Consider the following 21,096-nt stretch of genomic DNA (forward strand, 5'->3'; position numbering starts at 1 on the left):
ACAGAAATTTATTTAGATGAAATTTGAATATGTTTTCCAACAGTAGTATCCTCTTTTAAAAAACATGCATGAGCACCCATCTGCGGGCACTGTTCAGATCCAGTTCGGGAAGTACCGGCAGACCTTCGCTCTCCTTCCATGGGCCCTAGGCCTCCAGTTTCTGAATGCCCTTTGGTGTCTGGCCACCCTGGGAAGTGATCTTAGACACGCTGAAGGGCTTCTAACATCTTTATTCTTTTCTGTGCAAAACCCTGCCTTCTCTGTCCCAAGGACATCCCCCTGCCTTACATGCCTGAATGTCATAAGACTATGCATAGGATAAGGGTCTGCACAGTTCTCAAGTGTGTTATGCTCTCGCATGCAAAGGCCTCCCAGTGAGTGGGGGATGTCTGGACCCCTGGCCTCTAAATGCAGTTCTAACACTGGGAGGGATTAAATACCTACTGAACCTTACTGGCAAATTTTTTCTCTTGTATGAAGAGAGGATGGGACTGGATTTGTCGAAAAGCAAGCATCCTTCTAACACCCACATTACAGGATTTAATTGACTTCTGATTTCATGTATAACGCAGTGGTAAGTGGAGAGGTTCCAGTAACATACAGCTGAACTCAAGATCTTCTTCATTCAACTACTCCCAGTGTCCTATGCACCCTTAGACACTTATTTTGCCCCTAAAGTATTAGTTTCCTCCCGGGGAAGGCCATGTTAGTTCTTACCCCAGAAGGTTGTCGTGAGGATTGAAAGACACAATACACATAAACTGTTCAGCAATGCCAAGCACACATTAAATAATCATTCGTCATTTTCTCATCACTGAGGTTGGCCGTGACCATGGAGGTGATGGTGGTGGTGGTGATTGAGAGTGGTATGATATGTTCTTAAACTGTGCATGTGTCCAGCATCTTAAGTGTGTGGGAGACTGAGACAGTGTTGAAAACCTATGCGCACAGGCACAGGGAAGCTGCAACGCCACGCCTCATCTGCCTCCCACGCCCAAGAGGAACTTGGAGAAAATTAAGGAAACCGAACAGTGGCAATAATAATTTTTAAAAGGCCGCACGATGGGACTCAACACAGACCACAGATGATGTAAGTCAAAGAGAAGTGACTCAGATACCAAAAGGACTGGGGAGAGACGGCTATGTGCTAAATAAAACAACAGTCACGGTCGATGAAGTAAAATAACTGTGCCCCCTTCCCATGCAGACCAGACAAGAGCAAATGGATACAAACTGCTTTCCGATGAAATTAGATGGTTGGAAGGAGACACACTTTAGGGATTGGTCGTTTCCAGCGTGGTCTCGAAAGGAATGCTCTGAGACCATTCCGTGGGGATTCACACATGACGGGGGGAACACCCACCGGTTAGAAGGTCAAGGAGAAGATTATCTACAGTCAGAGGGAAGGATGCCAAGTTATTTCCAGCAGCTCCGGGCTCTGATGATTACACAACTTAACACACTGAGGGCTGCTGTTCCCAGTGTGGGGCTGCTGCTGACAAGGAACTTTCTCCGGGGATTCCTTGGGCCAAATTTTCCCTTTAAAGGCCCAAAGTGTAAGTCAGCCAGGGGTGGGTGTCTTCAAAGAGCAATAACGACACTCTCTAATTAGACACTGTCTCCTAAGCGAGGCACCAATACAGCAGTGAGGCTGGTGCTAGTAAATTAAATTTTAAAAATCCTGGTGCAATCACTCCCCCGATACGCTCCCTTCCTCAAGCTCCACTCTCGGTTATTTTTTTATTTATTGTAATTACTTTAGTAATAAGATTTGTTTTCTTGTTATTATATATATTGCTGTGTAGCATAACCAAAAAAATAATAATAGCCAAAAAGAGTTATGTTTCTTATTTATCTCCTTGGCCGTTATTGGGCCGCAGGGAGGGGTGGGGAGCAGGGAGAAGCTGTAAATAGAAAGGAAAGCGTTTCCTGCAGAGTGAAGATGTATAGGAGCAAGGAGGAAGCAGCAGGGCAATGAAGGAATAGGGCTAATAATTCAGAAGAGCTAGATGACTCAGGGAGATAAATAACCAAGGAAAAGGCGACCTAGAAGTCAGGGTGGGGAGGGCGGCTCCGCCTTACCAAGGTTTCTCTGCAGCCTTTGACTTTCTGTTCATAACCTCTGTCCCGCTGGGCTGGAGGATCCAGAACAAGAGCACATGAGATGCCCAGGCAAGTTCCCACCCAGTACCAGCCCGGGCAGGGCGATTCCTTCAGGTTCCTGCTGGGGCGCACTTTCCAAAGAACCCTGGCTTCTGTGGCTGTGGGGACCGGAAGGCTGTGATGCTGAGGCTGGATCCATCAGGGAGGCAGTCCACCTCCTCGGCTGGGAAGACAGACTCCCCCAGTCTCAGACACTGCTCCTTTCAGACTCCCCCAAGATGCTTTTAGATGAACCCCTACAGAAACAGAAGCTGATTCTAGGCTGGCTTCTCGAAGACAGGAAGTCAGGTTTTGTTCATTCTGACAAGACAACTAAATCTATTTAAAGAGGAAGCATGAGGAAGGAAAAAGGCATTAGCTGAATTCTTCCAGTTCCAAGGTGCTTCTCTACAGCCATACATTTTATATAATGTATTCAATCCTATGACACTCTGTAATTTTTAAATCACAATCACACCAAAGCTTTAGTAAGATAGATACAAATAATATGATATGTAAGATACATTTTAATTATGCATTATACACAGATATATATTTTGTACATATAACAAATACAATTAAACCTGCATATAATGAAAGAGCCCTCCTCACCTTCGACCTTTCCCTCCCTCTGTAGAATTTCTACCCCACTGCCACACCTTACTTCTCCCTCCGTCTCTTTGAGACACTGAGAAGTAGAAGCAGGAAAGAGACGGTTCAGCCCACCTGGCCTGGCCACAGGGAAGAGCTGTACGTGGCCAGCTCCTGCCTTTTCTTACAGTGCTGAGCCGTTTCCAAGCACATGGGTATTGGGTCGTGATACCAGCCAGGTGGGGTGCAGTGGTTGGGGCTTACTGACCCCTAATAAGCTGAAAAAGCGGGAGTGCAGAGGTTCTGTGACCTGTCCAAGGCCACGTGGCTGGAAAGAAGCTAATTTTGACGGGAGCTCAGATCTTCTAATGTGCTGGTGGGAATTCCCCAGAGGCAAACCCAGAGCATTCAGGAGAACAAGAAATAGTACATATTGTTTCCTTTGAGAAGGGCAGTAAGATCTTATTACAGCTCCAAGAACAGGGGACAGGCATCCTGTCTTCTGTCACAAAAGCAGAGCACTCCTGAGAGTGAATGACAGGAGATGAAGCACCCTCCACGTGGGCAGGGTCGGCAGGGCTGCGCTTCCTCTCTTGCAGGTGCGGACTTTCGGGTAGTTCAGGAAGTCACGCAGCACACATCACTGACTACCTGGGAGATGCAACGGGAATTGAGAAGTAACACATGCTATTGTACTCTAGGGTTTGCTCTGTAAAGACACCTAAGGGTCTATTGAAAGAAAGTGTTAGGAGTGGGTACACTAAGAAGAGAGATGATTAAGGGGAAACTGGGGAAGAATAGACCCATCCAGCTCTCTTCCTGCCTGCATCCATTTCTTCCTCTTACGGGGAAAAAATGGAGAAACCGTGGAGTGCAGACAGACACCAGAAGTCCCCCAGCCAATGAGGGAACAAAGCATTTAACAAAAACAAGCGCCTTTCCCCAAGAGCCTCAGCCTCCACTTGATCAATGATTCTGCAGCACTGAATCATTTTTAATTTAATGCTTCTGGGAAGTGAGGGGGGAACCCATCAACGGCAGGCACAGTTGGCAAGAACTAGGGATTAGCATTTGGCAGCATTTATTATTATTGCTGTTTATGATGGCATAAATTAGGTTTATGCTGATATAATTAATAACCCTAAATTTAGGAATAATAAATAGTGGTATTTATTCGGAATTGCGATGTCTGAGGAAGGCGAGCAGCTCTGCCTGTGCGCAGGCTGCGGTGGGACTTGGGGTGGGAGCCGGGAGCCCTGGGGAATGTGCGCCCCAACTCTCTGCCCCGCACTATGCAGCATTTAACACTATGCAAATGGCTTAGCAGCAGGACCATAAGAGTTCCCAGAGCAAATAATGTTCACTGTGATCTCTGCAAACAAGTTCATCAGCAAGACTGAGTGGGCCTCACTGCCCTCCAAAGCCAGGCCCCTCGAATGTCCTCGCAGCCCCAGTGACCCCTGTGGTGGGCGGCGGCACCCAGAGCTCCTGAGCACAGAGACAGGCAGACCTCGACTGACATTTTCATCCAACAGCCGACCTTTGCCCCAGGTCCACAAATTTAAATTATCCAAAAAACAAATGAAGTAAAAATATCCATTGGAGGATAACTCGTATCTGTTCCTCCAACCACTACCAAAACAGCTAAATGAGCTAAGTTTGTGAAGTACATAATGGGAGTTTGCATTCACTTGTGGACAATATGACAGGCCATGGAGCACATTCCTCTGATGGGCTTTGCAGCGTGTGATCAGCGAAGCCTTCAGAGACAGAGACAGGGACACAGGTGCCTTGCTGAATGTGTGTGTCGGGGGAGACAGGTCTGCTGGGAGGTCTGACAGCTGGTCTCCCTCGGCCAGCCATGCTCAGTCTCCCTCGTTGTTCCTGCCCCTCCTTCTCCCCACCACCCCCGCCCCGAACAGGGAAGATGTGTTTAGGTTATCTAGACAACTTCTCACTGCATCCAAGCCATTGCCCCTGTGTACTGACCTTTTTTTTTTTTTCATATAGAAATTGGACAAAGGAAGACCTCCATTCAGTGGGCCACAGTTAGGGTTAGCTAAGAAAACACATGTGCAAGAACTAACTTCCTGTATGTCCTATAAAAGGTGCTGAGTACACTGTTTAGATGGAGTCTGTGAGTGCTCTCTTAGACGACAATAAAGCCTTCACAGCCCACCATGGAGTAAAAGACTATTGGCTCTGACTGTAAATGCTTCCAAACAGTTAAAATTGTAAGGTTTTAAAATCTCATTTTCAGAGATTCATTTGTTTCCACTGGAACATTCAGCTCTGACTTCCTAATACCTTGGTGTGTTTACATAGATAGAGTATGTACGCCCTTTGCTCTTTACTGTTCTTTGTTTCTATTGCACAACAGCCCTGGGAAAAGATAGTCCAGTTTGTAAAATTGTACATATACTAAGAATTAATACACTCTGATTCTCCTGGGAATATATTGGGCTGTGCGCTGCCTTTACGAAAGTTATTTTGTCACCACAGTGCACCCTACAAGCAAAGTCCAAATCCTGGGGAAAAGGCGGGATTGCTTTCTCTCCCTCACTTACATGCAGTGTCTACCTTTTATTGAGCAGTTCTGGGAAAACCCGCCTTCTCCCCACTCCACACTCCAATCAACCCACTCTGCTCTAACCTAATTTACCCAGCGTCTGAAAGAACTGGGAGTCCAGGGACCACTGCACTGCTTCTCCCACTGACAGCCCAGCCCAGCTCAAGACAAACGGCCAGGCTTGCAACATGGAAGGCTGTTTCTTTTGGAAACCATCTTTGTGTTTTATTTTCCTGTTATAGACATGTGTTGCTAAGAGATCTTTGGCTTGGCAAGACCCACTGTATTTTTGCTAGAAGATCCTGGCCTGCTCTCCCTGACCACTATTAGCAAAAACCTCCCTGGTGTCCTTAGAGGCCCCATTACCATCACTGCAAAGAGAAGGCCTACACTTCTACACATCTTCGCAAATTCCACAAAGGCCCACAATTACTTGTGAAAGAAAAGGTCAGTCTAGTTCCTTAAGGGACCATTTAAAGTTTTGGCTCTGGAATCTTTATGCAAAAATTGCCTCTTTGCTGGTCAGACCACATACAAGGCAATTTTGTTACCTTTAAGAAGCCTATTACTAGGAACGAGTCCAGAGAAAAATCAATCAAGGTCAGACCAACATTCTAACCTTCTGAACATGAGACACAATATCACATGAGCAACGCTGAGGAAAATAGCATCAAATGTGGAGTGGACTTCACATGGGGAAGCCAAGGCAAGTGAAGGAAGGGTTAGGTCTTATCTGTGGGCACTCTCAGCTGAGACTGCCTACCATGCACAAAGCCCCCAGGCCAAAGATCAAAACCAGAAAAAACACAAGTCCACCTAATTATGCCCCACAGGCAGGGCATGCCCTGAAACAGAACAATACTCACAGGAAGAGTTCAAGTGGAAGTTACACAAAACCACACGTCAGGTGGGTCATAAGAAGAGTTCATGAGCAGAGACCACGACTCCCCTTTACTGGGCGATGTCAGGCACCCGTGGAAGTCTCCAGGAGATGACGTGCCATGGCCTCTGGATTTTCCTGTCTGCAGAAGAACACGAGGATTTCCAAGCCCCTTTTAGCCAAAACTGTGTGGGAGGTCTGAGTGCCCTACCAAGTGCCTTGAGGCTGTCCAAGGAAACATGCTCCATAAATGAAACGGGTGACTTCAGTCCTCATCAGCAGATGAAGGGCAGAGTCACTGAGAAGAAGCTGGCCATCCAGCAGGGAGTCCAAAGCAACCAGCTGTGAGCTGAAAACACTGTGTCCAAGCCAGGACGGTGCTCAGTGACTGAGACCATAGCCTTGGATCAAAACCTCTGGTTTGGGGGCGTGAGCACTGGAAAAGGAAGAAAGAGCAATGCTCACCCCTGAGCTTGAAGACTGACCTGGGCCTACAAGACCTCTTCCCCAGACAGGTCAACACGGAGGGTGCGAGCATCCTCTTGCCACAGAAGAGGAAACTGTAGGTCATGGGAAGATCCCAAATTCCAAATGAGAGTTATGACTCACACCCGAGCACTCTTTACCTTGTCTACCAGCCCCTAAACGATTTCATGGAAGGAGGAACTTCAGGAAAGAGCCAACTTGGAGGAAAACACGTTGAAACAGACCATGTCTCTCAACACACCTTACTTAGCTGCTTTCCATCCACGCAAGCCAAGAAGGCATGCTGTGGGCCCTCCCTGGGCCCTGGAGCAGGAAGCAGCCCTGCAGGGGTGTTCCAGGGCGGCTCTTGGGAGCTGGAGGAGCACATGGCGGCTGAGTTCTGTTGGGCCAGGAGGGCACACCCTGCAGCTTCAGGGCTAAGAAGCCTCATTGCTGCCGGAGGCCAGAATGGCGCTCCCTCCCATTGACCCACTGCCTTCATGAGCTCACAGACCAGTCACTGCAGCAAAGGGGAAGGTCCCTGCTCTCTGTCCACAGACTCCCTGCACCTAAACAAGTGGGGCCTGGGGGCGACGGGCTCAGGAAGCTTGTTAGGAACACACACTTACCCTGCTTATCTACATTCTTGGTTGCTTTTTAGATCTATTAAAATTTTAATTTTACAGTGTAGAGCTTGGACTTGTACTTTGGCATTGTTTCACATGTTTTATCCTTTGCAGTTTATTCTGATCCTCATTTTATATATTATCATCTTTGTATTGTTAACCTTTTTAACTTAACAATGTTCTTTGTGCTTATCCTTTAAAGCTAGTCTATCCTCAGTTGTTTAACATTTATTTGGCTTTCTTCTTCTTAAAAAATGACTGTTTTATCTTTCTTGAAACATTCTCTTAGTTATTTTAAGTCATTTTAATTTTATCTCATAGAAATGTAGTTATTATTGTTCATATTTCTTTGTAACTCTCATTTCTTCTGATTAACCTTTTTAGTAGTGCTGTGTTTTCTGGGTTTTCTAAACTTGTGCCTTAGCTTCTTTACTGGAAATATTATAAATTGCAGATCCTTTTTCAATTTTAGCTTTTGCAATGATTTTTCTTTCAATTTTTGTTTACCATAGGACACCAATTCCCATTCCTGTAGTAAAAATAAAAATCGTCTACTTCCTATAGGAAGGGGCTTTTGCCTCTTTTCAGCAAGTCTGAGACGACTGTTTGTGAATGTGACTCCTGCCGCCCCGACCCACTGGCCGTGTGACCTTGGCTGTGGGACATGAAGGGGCCTCTCTGACTCTAGGCCTCAGGTCTCAGACCCTGAACCTGGACCCGTTTACACCGACCTCATCCGATGCTGGGCTCCGTGTCCGCCATGGCCCGCCCCGCAGGCAGGGAGCGCAGGGGCAGGGGTGGTGCTGCCCCAGCCTTCTCTCGCCCAGCCAACCATTTCTCGTGATTTCCCTCTTGACCATCCCACAGCCATTTTCATCCCCTTCAGCCTTTCCACGTAGAGAATGGGACTCCTGTTTCACAGCCGTACCCGAATCCCATAAGACACCCTGAGAACAAAGATGTCTCTGCAGCAAACACGGCAAGTAAATGAAAGCACTGTCCTAACTGCGAGAATATGTCACAGTTTGAGCTCTGACTCTGCACTCACCCACCATGGGAGCTGGACAAGTGACTTCATTGCCCTGGACACCAATTTTCTCCTTTTTAATAGGAGAGCATTGAACTACATTATTTCGAAGGACCCCTCTGGTATTTACTGCCTATGAATCCACACCTTTCTATTAAAAAAGGTATGAGACCAACATCAATGAAAGTACATTGTTTCTGGTACCAATGAACAAGCCCAAGAGATCTTTTTCCTGCCAGACTGCAGAGGCCTCTCCAATCACAGCCCTCTCCTGGTACGTCGGAACGGCCATGCGTTACTATGGCAACATAAATGCACTTCGATCGGGCAGGTAGCCAACATACTTGCCATTGATGACACCATCAGGGTTGAGCATGGGGATGATCTTGAAAATGAAGTTTTCCCTCAAGAGCCTGGCCACAGGGTCACTGCTGACCAGGAACTCCAAGGCCCCCTTCATCACCCAACTGGAATTGCTTTCGCCTGGGTGAACGCGGGCAGTGATCACCTGGTATGGACGCTGCCCTGTTGAAACAAGACAAAGAGAAATTGCACCTAAATATCCTTTCCACTCCCACCTGGAGAACCTCCAATTACACTGGACCGGCATGAAGTCTGAAACAGGCCGACTGTTTCTAATGCACCACTGATCTGCATTTATGCGTTTGCTACCTGCTCCCGTGGTCTACGAGACTGAAGAGCATGTGACGCTAAAGCTCAAGGCTGTTGTGCAAAACACAAGTACTTAGAGGCACAAAAAGAAGCCAAGCAGCAGGCTTAGCAAGACCACAAAGAATAAAGAACTCTCTGGAGCCTAACAGCAAGAGGCTGGTGATCCTCATCCCTGTCAGTGGAGACACGCAGACAAATGACTTGATTTCTCTGAGGCTATTTTATCACCTATAAAATGGGGACAATCACACCGACCTTGTGTGGTTGTTACAAAAACAGACGGATGGAACAGAAAGCCCGGGCACACTGGTTGCCATTCAGCACACAGCTCTGGGGAAGATGGCCCCCCTCGCTCCTCGGTGGAACTGAGTTAAGTACACGGCGTGTTTTGGGCAGTTATGACGATAGGACACTGAACCCAGCCCTTGAGAGAGATTCGACATAAGAGTGAAGCACCTGGAAGCTCCATCTTAGGTCGTCATACTTTCTTCCGTTTGCAAAGGGACTGGCGGACACGCTCTCCGCCCAGTCAGGGCGTAGTAACCTGAGTAGACCTTATAGAGGTGCACTGGTGAGAGGAGGAGAGACTCCCTTCCTCTGCTGACGAAAAATGTCTAGAGCACCTCAGAGTTGAGACATATTCTGAAACCACCTCTGGGGTCAGGTGGAGAACGTGTTTTGGTTGATTAGTGATGTTGGTCACCACACACCTGGAGAAGTGGGGGTGGCGGGGGGGATGTGGCCTCATACCAGCCATTTGCTGTGTCTGCTTAACCCCTAGTTCGAGTGTATGTCCGTGGTTTTCTGTTCCAACTCTTTTCTTTTTGTACCCTCACCCAATTCCTTAGCACTCCTAACCCCACCTGATGACAAGAACTAAGTATTTGCCAAGTATAAATACTCCAGTCATTTAAACAGCCTAAAAGTTACACCAGTCATTTATTTCCATATGATTCAAACTACTGTGACTTGAACATGGCTTTTCTTCCCTTAATCAGTTGCCTTTTTGAGGAAACAAACTGTCTCTAATTCTATGTAAAAAAAGACAAAACTGAAGAACTCCCAATAAGAGATTTTAAAGAACAAGTAATGGAAGATACAAAGAAATAAACTTTTAAATAGTATTATCAAATTACATGGCTATTATCAATCAAGACAAAAACACCCTGTCTGTGTACAACCACCGAGATATTGTAGGTTTAAGGGGCACAGAGCAGTGCCTTTTCACCATGTCAAGAGCAGGTATCTTCAGCCCCTTGTGGATTATTTACGCATTGGGGATAACATTCAGCTGTGTTTTTCCTTAAGCAGATGTCTTGAGCATATTCCAGGAATGGCAGGAGGCACTGAGTAGAAAGAAACAGTCGAGTAGAAATTAAAGTTCTTATTCTGTACGAGGCCACAGTACTTGTCAGCTGTGACCAACACGCAGTCATATAATGGCAAGTGAGCTGACGGAGGGTATGTACGGTGCCCACAACAGGGAAGAACATTTCCAGAGATGCGATGCCGTTGGGACTGGGCCTTGAGGGACAAGTATCATATCACCAGAGACAGAAGGGAAGAAAGGGGTCTTCTAAGCTGTGGAAAAGATGCAGGCAAGGAAATCAGAGGGGTGAACGTCGGTGCGTGCAAGAATAAAGAAGAGCGATGTGTGGCTGAAGCAAAGGACTGAGGAGGGTGGCACAGGAGTTCACAAAGGCAGATGGATGTTACACTGGTGCGATTCTTCTATATTTATATATACTTTTTCTTTTAGGGCCCTGGACTTTATAGATCAGAAGCTCTCAACCATAGAGTCAGCATCTCTTCAGAAAGCTGTGATTAGTAATGAGTTATTACTATTGAATAACCATCAGCTACTAATAAAAATATAAATGTTTGCCTGTAATATAAATGTATACATTTATCATACATACATACAGTAGTCCCCCCCCATTTGCAATTTCGATTTCCATGGCTCAGATACTGGCGGTCAACCATGGCCCAAAAATATTAGGAGGAAAATTCCAGAAATAAGCAATTTATACGCTTAGACTGCATGCCATTCTGAGGAGCACGATGAAGTCTCGTGTGGCCCCACTCCATTCCCCCTGCACGTCAATCATCCCTTTGCCTGGCGTCCCCACGCTGCACACACTCCCTGCTCAGTGGTCACTTAGTAAGGGTCTCGGTTATCAGATCGACTGTCATGGTACTGTGGTGCCTGAGCGCAGGTCACCCTTATTTATTTCATAATGGCCCCAAAGCGCACGTGCAATGATGCTGGCAAGTTGGATACACCACAGAGAAGCTTGAAAGTGTTTCCTTTAAGGTAAAATATAAGTACAGGACAATCCTTTGAGAGAAAGACCATCTTCACATAACTTTTATTACAGGATATTGTTATAATTGTGCTATCTTATTAGTTGTTAATTTCTTGGTGTGCATACTTTACAAACTCTATCACAGGTACATAAGGTAGGAAAAGCATAGCACGCACAGAGTTCAGTATTATCTGTGATTTCAGGTACCCACTGGGGGGCGGTCTTGGAACATGTCTCCCATGGATTCGCCGGAGCACAACTGTACATGCTGACCAGGTTTCACGTCATCCCTGCAACAATGGTACCGTGAACAGCATGCATGCAGGTGTGCCTTCTGGACTGGGGAGAGAAGAGTAAAGGAGAGACTTCTAATGAGAGTTCTTGATATGGGTGCCCTGAAAAAGAACAGCAGAGAACCACTACTTTCAGAAATACAGTCAATAATAATTTTTCAGCAGAAAAAACACACACCAAAGACTGCTTCTGAAAAATGACTCTGACATCACTGTTCATAAGCCATTTGTCTGATCGGAGACAGTGTGGCCTGATGAAGTGGAGAACAACTTTCAGAGTTCAGAGCCCTGTTTCCAGGGCTCCAGTTCCAGCCCCACCCCTCCCACCTGAGATGAAAGGGACGTGTTTCCAAAGAAGCTGTGTATTGAACTGGGTGCTCTTCACGCAAAACTAGTGATTTCGCTAACTGAAACTACTAGACAAGCATGTTGGGGTGGGGGAGACACACAGTCAGCTGGCTGAGCACAGTTGAAGCTAACCGAAGGTCAGCTTTCCCACTCTCTCGTTTGCCCACAATCCCCTGCAACGCCTTCCGAAGCAAGCTGCATGGGCACTCCAACAAGAAGCCTGTTGAGAATAAAGAGGCTTGATGAATTTGTGCCCAATCAGTAGCCTATTTTTGGTTCTATAATTCCATATCCCTCGCTCTTGGTGGTTTTTGAACTATGTTCATTCACAGCACATTGAACAACAATAGTAAGTGCTCCCCGCCCAGCAAGAAGAAATAAAAAATAGCTTAAGCTCTTGTAAATTTTCAGTACAACTGACCGCTCTCATTGTTTGCACCATTTGCCTCCCAGTGCATTAGTCAATAAGCCAAATGCTGCCCTTGCAAATAGACAGCAACAATTATCCCTCCTTTGGAGGCTCAGGTCAGTAATCTGCTCCATTGTAGTGCACTGCAAGACCTGACCGGCTCTTCGCAGGTCTTGAAGAAGCAAAGGAAGAAAAACCATGGGTTCTCACGAAGGTACAAGCAGCATTTTAGCCATTTCTAGTTGATTTTCCTCTCTTCCTCTCTTTGATTTAAGCCAATTTTGCGGTCATAGCGGTGAGTTAAGCTTATGGGACCGTTCAGTTGTAGCAGGAAACGGTGCCCCAGAGAACCCCTAACACACAACAGCTGTAAATAGTGTGCAGCACACATACCATATGGTTTTTTTTCCTGGTAATTGACAGTTTCAGTTTTAATAACTCATCTCTGCTTAGGGTTGGATAAAATGTGTCAGGCATCTGCATTTTTTTCTCTGCAACTGATAAAATATATTTCAGAGGCCACCAAAATCTATGTCAGAGTCATGGTTTGGCAATATTCTCATTCTTTTTTGAAAATATGCCAATGCTTAAAGCTGAGTATTGAATTTATGTTCATGGTAATGAGATCTCTGAAAAGAGGTTAGAAATAGGCAGAGGGCTTCGGAAAGCCTAAGGGAGACTAGGCTCTGGGCCAGAGGAGAACTGAGTGAGAACTGGGGACACAGGCAATGACACCCATGTGTACCGACTCTACAAACATCCATTCATTTCTTCCAACAACATACATTAAGCTCCTACTGGCACTCGGCAAGGCTCTGGAGATTCCAAGAGAAGTAACAGTCTTTGCCCTCAGGGAACTAATAATCGCCTGGTGGGAAAGGCAGACGCAGAGATAATTATGGTCCCATGTGATCAGGGACATCCATCAAGACAGTTTCCAAGCACAGTGGAACACTCATTAGGAAATTATTTTCATTAACGTGAGAAACTGGAAATGGCTTAAATGTGTAACCACAGGAAACCAGTGAAGGCAATGATACATAAAATAGAATATTATGCAATCGTTAAAAATAGCACCTAGCTCTCCTTCTGTTGACATAAGGACGAGGGGAGAAAACCCAGCAACGGTTGCGTCACAGAAGGACCCCACGTGCGTGTGGCTGTATCCCTTCCTCACAGCATCTAAACACAAAGATAGCTCCGTGCCGGGGGGTCATCTGGGTAATATTTGTGTCTTCTTTATCCCTATCTAGGATGCTTGCCAATTCAGAAAATAATAACCGTAAGTCAGTGTCCCTAGAGGCACACAGTTGCAAGTAGCAATAAACCACAGAAGAGAAAAAGGGAAAAAAATGAATCTTCATAGAAGAAATGATACCAGATCTGTTTCAACCAGTTCAAGAGTTTGCTGAGGAAGAAGAGAAAGGAGGGAGGTGACCAAAAAGACTAGGTGTATTTTGGGAACTAATGAGGTCATAAGGCCAAGTGACTTCCTGTGACTGAAGGGAAGAATGGAAGTGAAGCAACAAAGTTACCTTTTTTTTTTTAAAGATTTTATTTATTTACTTTTTAGAGCAAGGGAAAGGGAGGGAGAAAGACAGCGAGAGAAACATCCATGTGTGAGAGGTACATTGATGTTTCTCTCACTGATGGCTGCCTTTTGTACGCTGCCTACTGGGGACCTGGCCCACAACCCATGCATGTGCCCTGACTGGGAATTGAACTGGTGACCTTTTGGTTCACTGACCAGCACTCAACCCAATGAGCCACACCAACCAGAGCACAAAGCTACCTTTGTAGCCCACGCTAAGGAAATCACAAAACAATTGTAGAAAATCGTTACCCAAGACGGGGAGTTCCTGTGGGGCTGAAGACTCAGGTAGTGGGGTGAAGGCGTAGGACAAACAGCCAAAAGAGTGCATTGTACAGTCTCTTTTCTTTCTTATCCTTATGCAAATGGGTTGGGTTTTTTCACCCATTGTTCCTTATGTCTCTATTAGCTTGCTAATCGTATATCCTTTAACTTTTCTGGAAGTAGTTACCTTAGAGATTATGTTATATACCTTTGACTTATCATAGTATAACATAACCTATTATATTGTAATCCCCACTACACATCTTAAAATTCACAAAAAATACAATTGTAAATTCAATATTAATTTAGACTAATTCATATATTTACCCTTTTAGTTACTCCTCATTCCCTGCTGCATCTGAAGTTTCCATCGGATTTCATATTCTTCTGCCTGAAAAATCACCTGTTAGGATTCTTCTAGAACAGGTCTGCTGATAGTGAATACTCTCCCTTTCTGTTTGTCTGAAAATGAATTCATCACATCTTGAGTTTTGAAAAATATTTTTTGCTGAGTGATGATTACATCAACCACCCTGAACTCTCTGCTTTCTACTTCTTCCCAAACTTAGCTGCTTTCAACACCCCTTACAAATACTCAGAACTATGTCTTTTTATTTTGGAGAAATGGGAGTATGCGTTTTAGTTTTCAATGATACATGTTCTTTTTATGTGGTCTCCATAGAAGAGAGAATATTTTCAATGGAATTTCCAAGTTCTTGAACTTTATGTTTGTTTTTTTTTAATTTTTCTGTTGGTTATGTTGAAATTTCCAGGTAGACAATCCTAACACCCACAAACAATGAAGCCTTTCTCCCCAAGGATGACAGCATTTACTCCTGACACATTTTGGATTTCTTGGACTTTCCTCAATATTATGAAATAAAGAGTAATTCACTCCATTCGTTGCTGTCTCCACTGGTGGGGACCTGAGAGACCACCAAGCAGCTGTGGCCAGCACTGTGAGACGTGAGGGATTACAGGGCACACACTGAGGGCACTGCTACAGAACCTTACACCTGAGAAGACCCTTCCCCACCTGCACGGTTCCTTCACGGCGCATCTCTGAGCTGGGAAAGACAGGGAGTACTGTCTTCTTGTTCATAGGGGCTAGCAAGGAGAGAAAGCAAGAGAAACATTTAAATGCTCCACATCACCATCCGGTGCTCCTTCCCTTTGATCATGCATTATTCCGAGCGTGTACCTAAGAGGAAGGCTGAAACGAATCCTATTGAGACAAAATGCGATGATATGTGGCAGAGAGAGCAAGCACCGTGTAAATTATGATGCAGGTACATTGGGTTTCAGGCCCGGTTCTGCCTCTTACTAAGTGGATGGATTTGGGGAAATTAAACTCTTTTGAAATCTCAATTCCTGACCTATAAAGCAAGGCTCTCTTAGGTCTTTGCAACAGGAAATTCAATGATTATCAATGGCAATGTGAAATGTGGTAGATAAAAATGAAACTTTTTAGCCAAGGGTTTTAATCTCCTTTGATCCTATTATGTTCTTCAGTATTCTTTTGATGGAGCTGCTAACAAGAAGCAAAATTACGTAGAGCTGCATCCCTTTTTTCCTCTTTTTTTTCAATATTCAGATGCAAATGCTAATAAGCTATACAGTGGTCAAAAGCCGGGTGGCAGCGGCAGAAAACCGTGCTTGAAACCAGTTTCAGGACAATCGGTGTGGACACTGCTGGCTGCCCCTGACAGCGGGGGCCCGTTCCTTCCGAGGTGAGTGGGGTCTGTCTGCTCACGTGTGCCCCCGTTTATGCACACTGCTGCTCTGAGCTTTCTGGGCCATGTACAGCAGTCCCCCCCTAGCCATGGTTTTAGGCACCTCTGGTCAATGGCGGTCTGCAAACATTAAATGGAAAATTCCAGGAATACACAATTTGTGTGATTTAAATTGCATGCTGTTCTGAGTAATGTGATTCATCTTCCCGCAGCATCCTGCCCAGGACATGAATTATCTCCTTGTCCAGCACATCCGCACTGTGTACTCTCCCCGCCTGCTCACCAAATCTGCTCTCAGATCAGCGGCTGCAGTATCACAGGGCTCGTGTGCAAGGCCCCCTCTCAGTCACCTCACGAAGTCTGCAGCTTCCATCCCATGCCATAGCATCTCGGAGGTCTGGCATCATCTCACATCCTTATAGATGGGAGAGCACTAGATAAGAAGATAATTTGAGAGAAACTATCTTCTCATAACTTATTACAGTACTTTACAATTGTTCTGTTTCATTAGTTATGAATGCTAATCTCTTACTGAGCATAATTTGTTCAACTGTATCGTAAGTATGCATGCACAGGAAAGACAGTGTATATAGAGTTCCGGACTATCTGCGCTGGGGGTCTCAAAGCACACCCCTACCTATGAGGGGGGATGGCTGTACTGTCCCACCACCAGAATAAGAAAATGACTAGACCTCAATTTCCAAACTGTTCTCATTTGCGTTTCTTCCAAATGCTGAAATAAAACACTCAGTTTCCCCCAAATTGCTCATCTTCACCCCTACCCTTCTCAAGTATCCAAAGTGGCCTCAGATTTTGTCCCTTCCTGAATTTTGCACTCTGCTGCCCCTTCAAAGTCTGACGTGTGATCTCTAGTGTACGCCACACCCCCAACCCCATCCTGAATGAGTTTCATGTAGCCTGAGAGGCCCTGACTTTTCTCTGTGAAGAGATTTCCTGGTGCCAGTGGAAAGATGTGAGGCTTACACTCTGGTTGGGGGAGGGGGCGAGGTGGGCAGAAGCAGCTGAGTATGGATTCTCAGGGCAACAGGGGGAAGCCCTGAGCCCAGGCGAACTGGGATCCCCGCACTGCTGGTGAGCTCTATAAACTGACTAGCAGATTATGGTCTTCCTATTGGCGGCCCATGAATCTTCTTCTTCAGTCTTTTAAACTTCCTCACAAAGTGTAAGGAATACACAGAGCAGCGTGGGTAATTTTAAAGTAGAATGTGTTTCCTCCTAAAGCCCAAGATCTTCAAGGCCCCAGTGTCTCTCATTCCTCCTTTCTCGGTCGCATACCCTCCTACTTCTTCTTTTCTCAGTCTTTCACTCGAGGACACGTTTATTGATTTTAGAGAAAGAAGAAGGGAGGGAGAGAGAGAAAAACACTGATTGGTTGCCTGCCATCCAGATATGTGCCTTGACCGGGAATAGAACCTGCGACCTTTTCATGCATAGGACGATACTCAGCTAACTGAGCCACCAGGCCAGGACCCCTCCCACTTCTTACACACAAGCCTGCCACCTCTTTCTCATCATTCAGCCCAAACACACAGCCATCCAAGTGATCTAAAAAGCAAACAGGAAACCCCAAATTTGACTGAAGTTGAGTCTACTCATCCAATCTTCACTGAAAGTCACCACCATGGCCTCAGCCACACCACCGTCTCATTTCCTGTCACTCCTGAACCAAATAATCTTCACTCTGCTTTTCCCTGCTCCCAAAACACAGCGTGTCGTTTCCCTTCCATGGCCCTGGGTGGCCGTCCATGCTCCCCCCTCTGTGTGGGAGTGCTCCCCACTTCCCTGCCTGCCGAAACCCGAAGCTCTCCCCGACTCCCCCAGGCAGACAGAACATTACCCATGCGTCTGTATCCAACTCTCCTAGTGTCCTCAGAAACTACTTCCTTGTTGGGCCTCTCCCACTGTCCCCTCTGCTCCCTGCGCCCATTTCTCTATCCTAAAGCTGTGTGCACTAGGGGTTTCCAGAAAAAATTTTGCTAAGTAGATGGATGTCATTAATAGTAGTTAGCTCCCGTTATTAACCCCTGCATGCCCAGTTGTGTCACAAGGTATTAATTCACTAATATTTTCAAATCCATTCATTCATTCATTCAGTATTTACTGAGTTTTTAACACGCACCAGGCTCTATAACAGAGAATGGAGCTCTAACAGTGAAAGAGTCAAAGCAATGACCATCAGGAGTTTACCTCCCAGTAGGAAAGGCAGAGTAACGTCACGTAAGTACCACAGAGAACCATCGAGCAGAGAGGCAACAGAGCGTTCAGAGGAGGCGTGGGGTCATCATGTCAGAAAAGAGGGTCGGCTCCGAGGAGGTGGCCTAGTAGATCAAAAATGTTACTGTTTCAATATGCAGTCGATACCAAAAATGACTACCGAGACATTTCACATTTTCTTTTTGCACTGAAAGTCATCAGAAGTGGGGCATTTCATACCTCCAACACATCTCAATTTGGACTAATCACTTTTCTCTGCCCAACAGCCTCTGTGGCCCCTGACCATGACGGTGAACACGCCAGCCCTACATGTCTATCGGCTCTCACCACACTTCACGGTAAAAGTCTATTATAACCCAGTGGAATACCGCCGAGACACTGAGGAAATGAATGAAAGGATAAAGCTCTCCGCCAAAGCCCCCAAATTTCTGTTTCACTGCCTTCTTTCTCATGAAGCAGTCCAATTCTGAAAAATTACAAACACATATTTCTTTGCAAAGCACAACGTCGCCTCCTTATTCTGCACCCTTCTGTCTCTCCACTATGAGCAAGTGAGTTTGGATAATTCGCATAAATGAAAAGAAAATCAGGAAGCCTATTCCTGGGCAATTTTCAGATCACCAAGAGGAAGTGGTGCAATCGAGGCTGAGATAACAGTTTTAGACTCGGCATAAATACGAGCAAATTCATCTGCATCTCCTCATCTGTGTCAAACTGTACAGATTTTTCTGAAGATTTTGTTATATGATAATATGGTGGAAGTAAAAAATAATACATCTGCGCGATAATGACACATAATGTCTACAGTATGATAATGTAGTATTTGGATTGGGTTTGAAAAATTTTCCTACACAGAAATGACAGTCACTTGGGAGAAGTGGGTAATCGCATCAGGAAAATTGCAAACAGATGCCGTTGCACCCCCCGCCCTGGAGTTTGTCGGCGGATCTCAGATAGAGATGCTTGTAGTTCTGCCTGAGACCTGCTGGCTCTCTGGTACCCAGGGCTCAAGCTCCTTTGCCCCGACCTCCCTGGAAGAATTACTGCTGCCCAGAGGAAAGCCTAAGGTAATTTCCTCAAGCTCCAGGGGTTCTGAGGATGGCTCTGGCATCTGCAGACGCCCCCCCAAGGGTGGGGCCAAGCCACTTCCTGCCATTTCTGAATGGATGTCTTCTAAAGACAGAGCCAAGGCTCAGGCTATGTTCAGCCAAGAGCTCTGGGCCTGAGCTCCGTCCCCACAGAGCCATGCATCACAGCGACCTCGAGAAAAACAGATGACCAAAATGACATGAGGCCTCTTCATGCTCCATGAAGACTCATCCAGCAAGGTGCCAGGTGGGTACTAGACCTATCGAGGGGATCACTTAGTAAAATATGTAAATGTGAAACTAGCACAATAGGGAATGCCAACTGTAACTGAAAAACTAAATTTTTTTTCAAAACCCTTATTCTATATTACATTCAACCACACTGAGGCATACAGAAGGCACCAAAAGAGAATCTTGAAGGAAGAGACTAAAGAGTTATAAGCTCTGCTCAGAAAACTGTGAAATATTCTGAGTGAATCATTCTGCTCTCAGGTCACACACAACAGATTTCTCACTTTGCTCTTTCCCACATCATTGGCCTGGATGTGTCTGAACACAGAAAGACTCCAAAATCCTGGAGGCAGCAGGCTCCGGGTTCCGGAGGCAGAGCTTCGTCAGAAGCCAAGTGCCCGCCCCCGCAGCGTCGCAGTGGGCGGCTGGGCGGCCGTGGCGCAGATGCTCCCGCACCGCCATGAAGAAGGGAAGGGAAAAAATGAGAGCGAGAAAATGAGATGGGGTCTCTGGTGTAACGGACATTCTGCAATGGGTGACCAGGATGGTTCTTTCTGAAACAGCCTGCTGTCTGCAGGGCGGTATCTTTCAGAAATCTTCACCTTCCCCCAAACCCTTTCAGTTCCAGCCACCCATTCCCAGGTTATGGCCCAAGTTTTGAAAGTTCTCCTTATGCCACTTTGCTTTTACGAAAGGCCTACATTACTATCTGTTTTAGCTCACAAAAAAAAAATCTGACTAGGATTTTCTATTTTATGAATAAAAAATGAAAATCATGTTTTGCGTTTGTTTTGCAGCCAATCCATACAGAGGCGGCCCTCGCCAACCTCCTTCCCCAGAAACCACGCTCGCATCTCGACATCGCGCCCCAGAGATCCACACAGCGTCTGTGGGCATCTGGGCTTCAGTGCCATTATCTAGTGCGCCCCTTACACGATGTGCCTACAGTAACTGCTTCATCCTTTACACCACTCTGGCTGAGGAAAGGTTCCATAGGAACCCTCCGCTTTCAGAGAGGGCGGCACACCTGTATTTAACATAGCTGAAAATCCACTCTGAAAAACACAAGATGAGGAAATTGTGGACTGGAGTCATAAGGCCCCAAAAGGTAGGGGGATGAAATTTAAGAGTCTTGAGTCCAAAACACATGTCACCACCTGACACAGGAGCGGTGAGAGCCGTTTACAGCTGAAGCCCCACCGGGAGATTTCAGCAGCTGTGTAACTCGCTTGCGATGGGGAAGTTTTACTGTTGCCGGGGGTGGCGTGGAACAGGTTGGCTGGGGAGCCTGAAGGTGTTGAAGGAATGGGCGCAACCAGCAACTGAGAAGTAACCTTGGTGCTTAGTTATTCCATAAACACAACCGAAAGCTACTCCGGACTCATGTGGGTTGAAAAGAAGTTGTTATTTTTTTTAATTAAGGTTACGATGCTGGTTTATAGTAAGAGAGGAAAAAGGAGGAAGCAAGGGAGGAACTGAGAGAAAGAGAAAGAGGGTTGCGGTTGCTGCTGCTGCTGCTCCAATCAAAATGAGTACGGGGTGACCCACTGGTTTTTCACTTACATAACCTGACAAGGGTATTTCGGATGCCCTGTTGCTTGGCAACCTGCCTTTTATATTTAAGCC

The 21,096-nt window shown here is 45.9% G+C and overlaps 1 protein-coding gene across 2 annotated transcripts in view; it reads right to left on the bottom strand.

Moving 5' to 3' along the window:
• Positions 1-21,096, bottom strand: part of AGBL1 (AGBL carboxypeptidase 1) — a 565,654-nt gene that overhangs the window by 409,449 nt on the left and 135,109 nt on the right. For both annotated transcript variants that reach the window (XM_053658825.1, XM_053658826.1), the window contains exon 16: positions 8,645-8,825. In XM_053658825.1, coding sequence (XP_053514800.1) covers positions 8,645-8,825 — 181 coding nt within the window. The remainder of the gene's footprint in view (positions 1-8,644; positions 8,826-21,096) is intronic.

This window comes from Artibeus jamaicensis, unplaced genomic scaffold (genome assembly GCF_021234435.1).
Source record: "Artibeus jamaicensis isolate MK-2021 breed Jamaican fruit bat unplaced genomic scaffold, CSHL_Jam_final scaffold_612, whole genome shotgun sequence".
Taxonomy (NCBI): domain Eukaryota; kingdom Metazoa; phylum Chordata; class Mammalia; order Chiroptera; family Phyllostomidae; genus Artibeus; species Artibeus jamaicensis.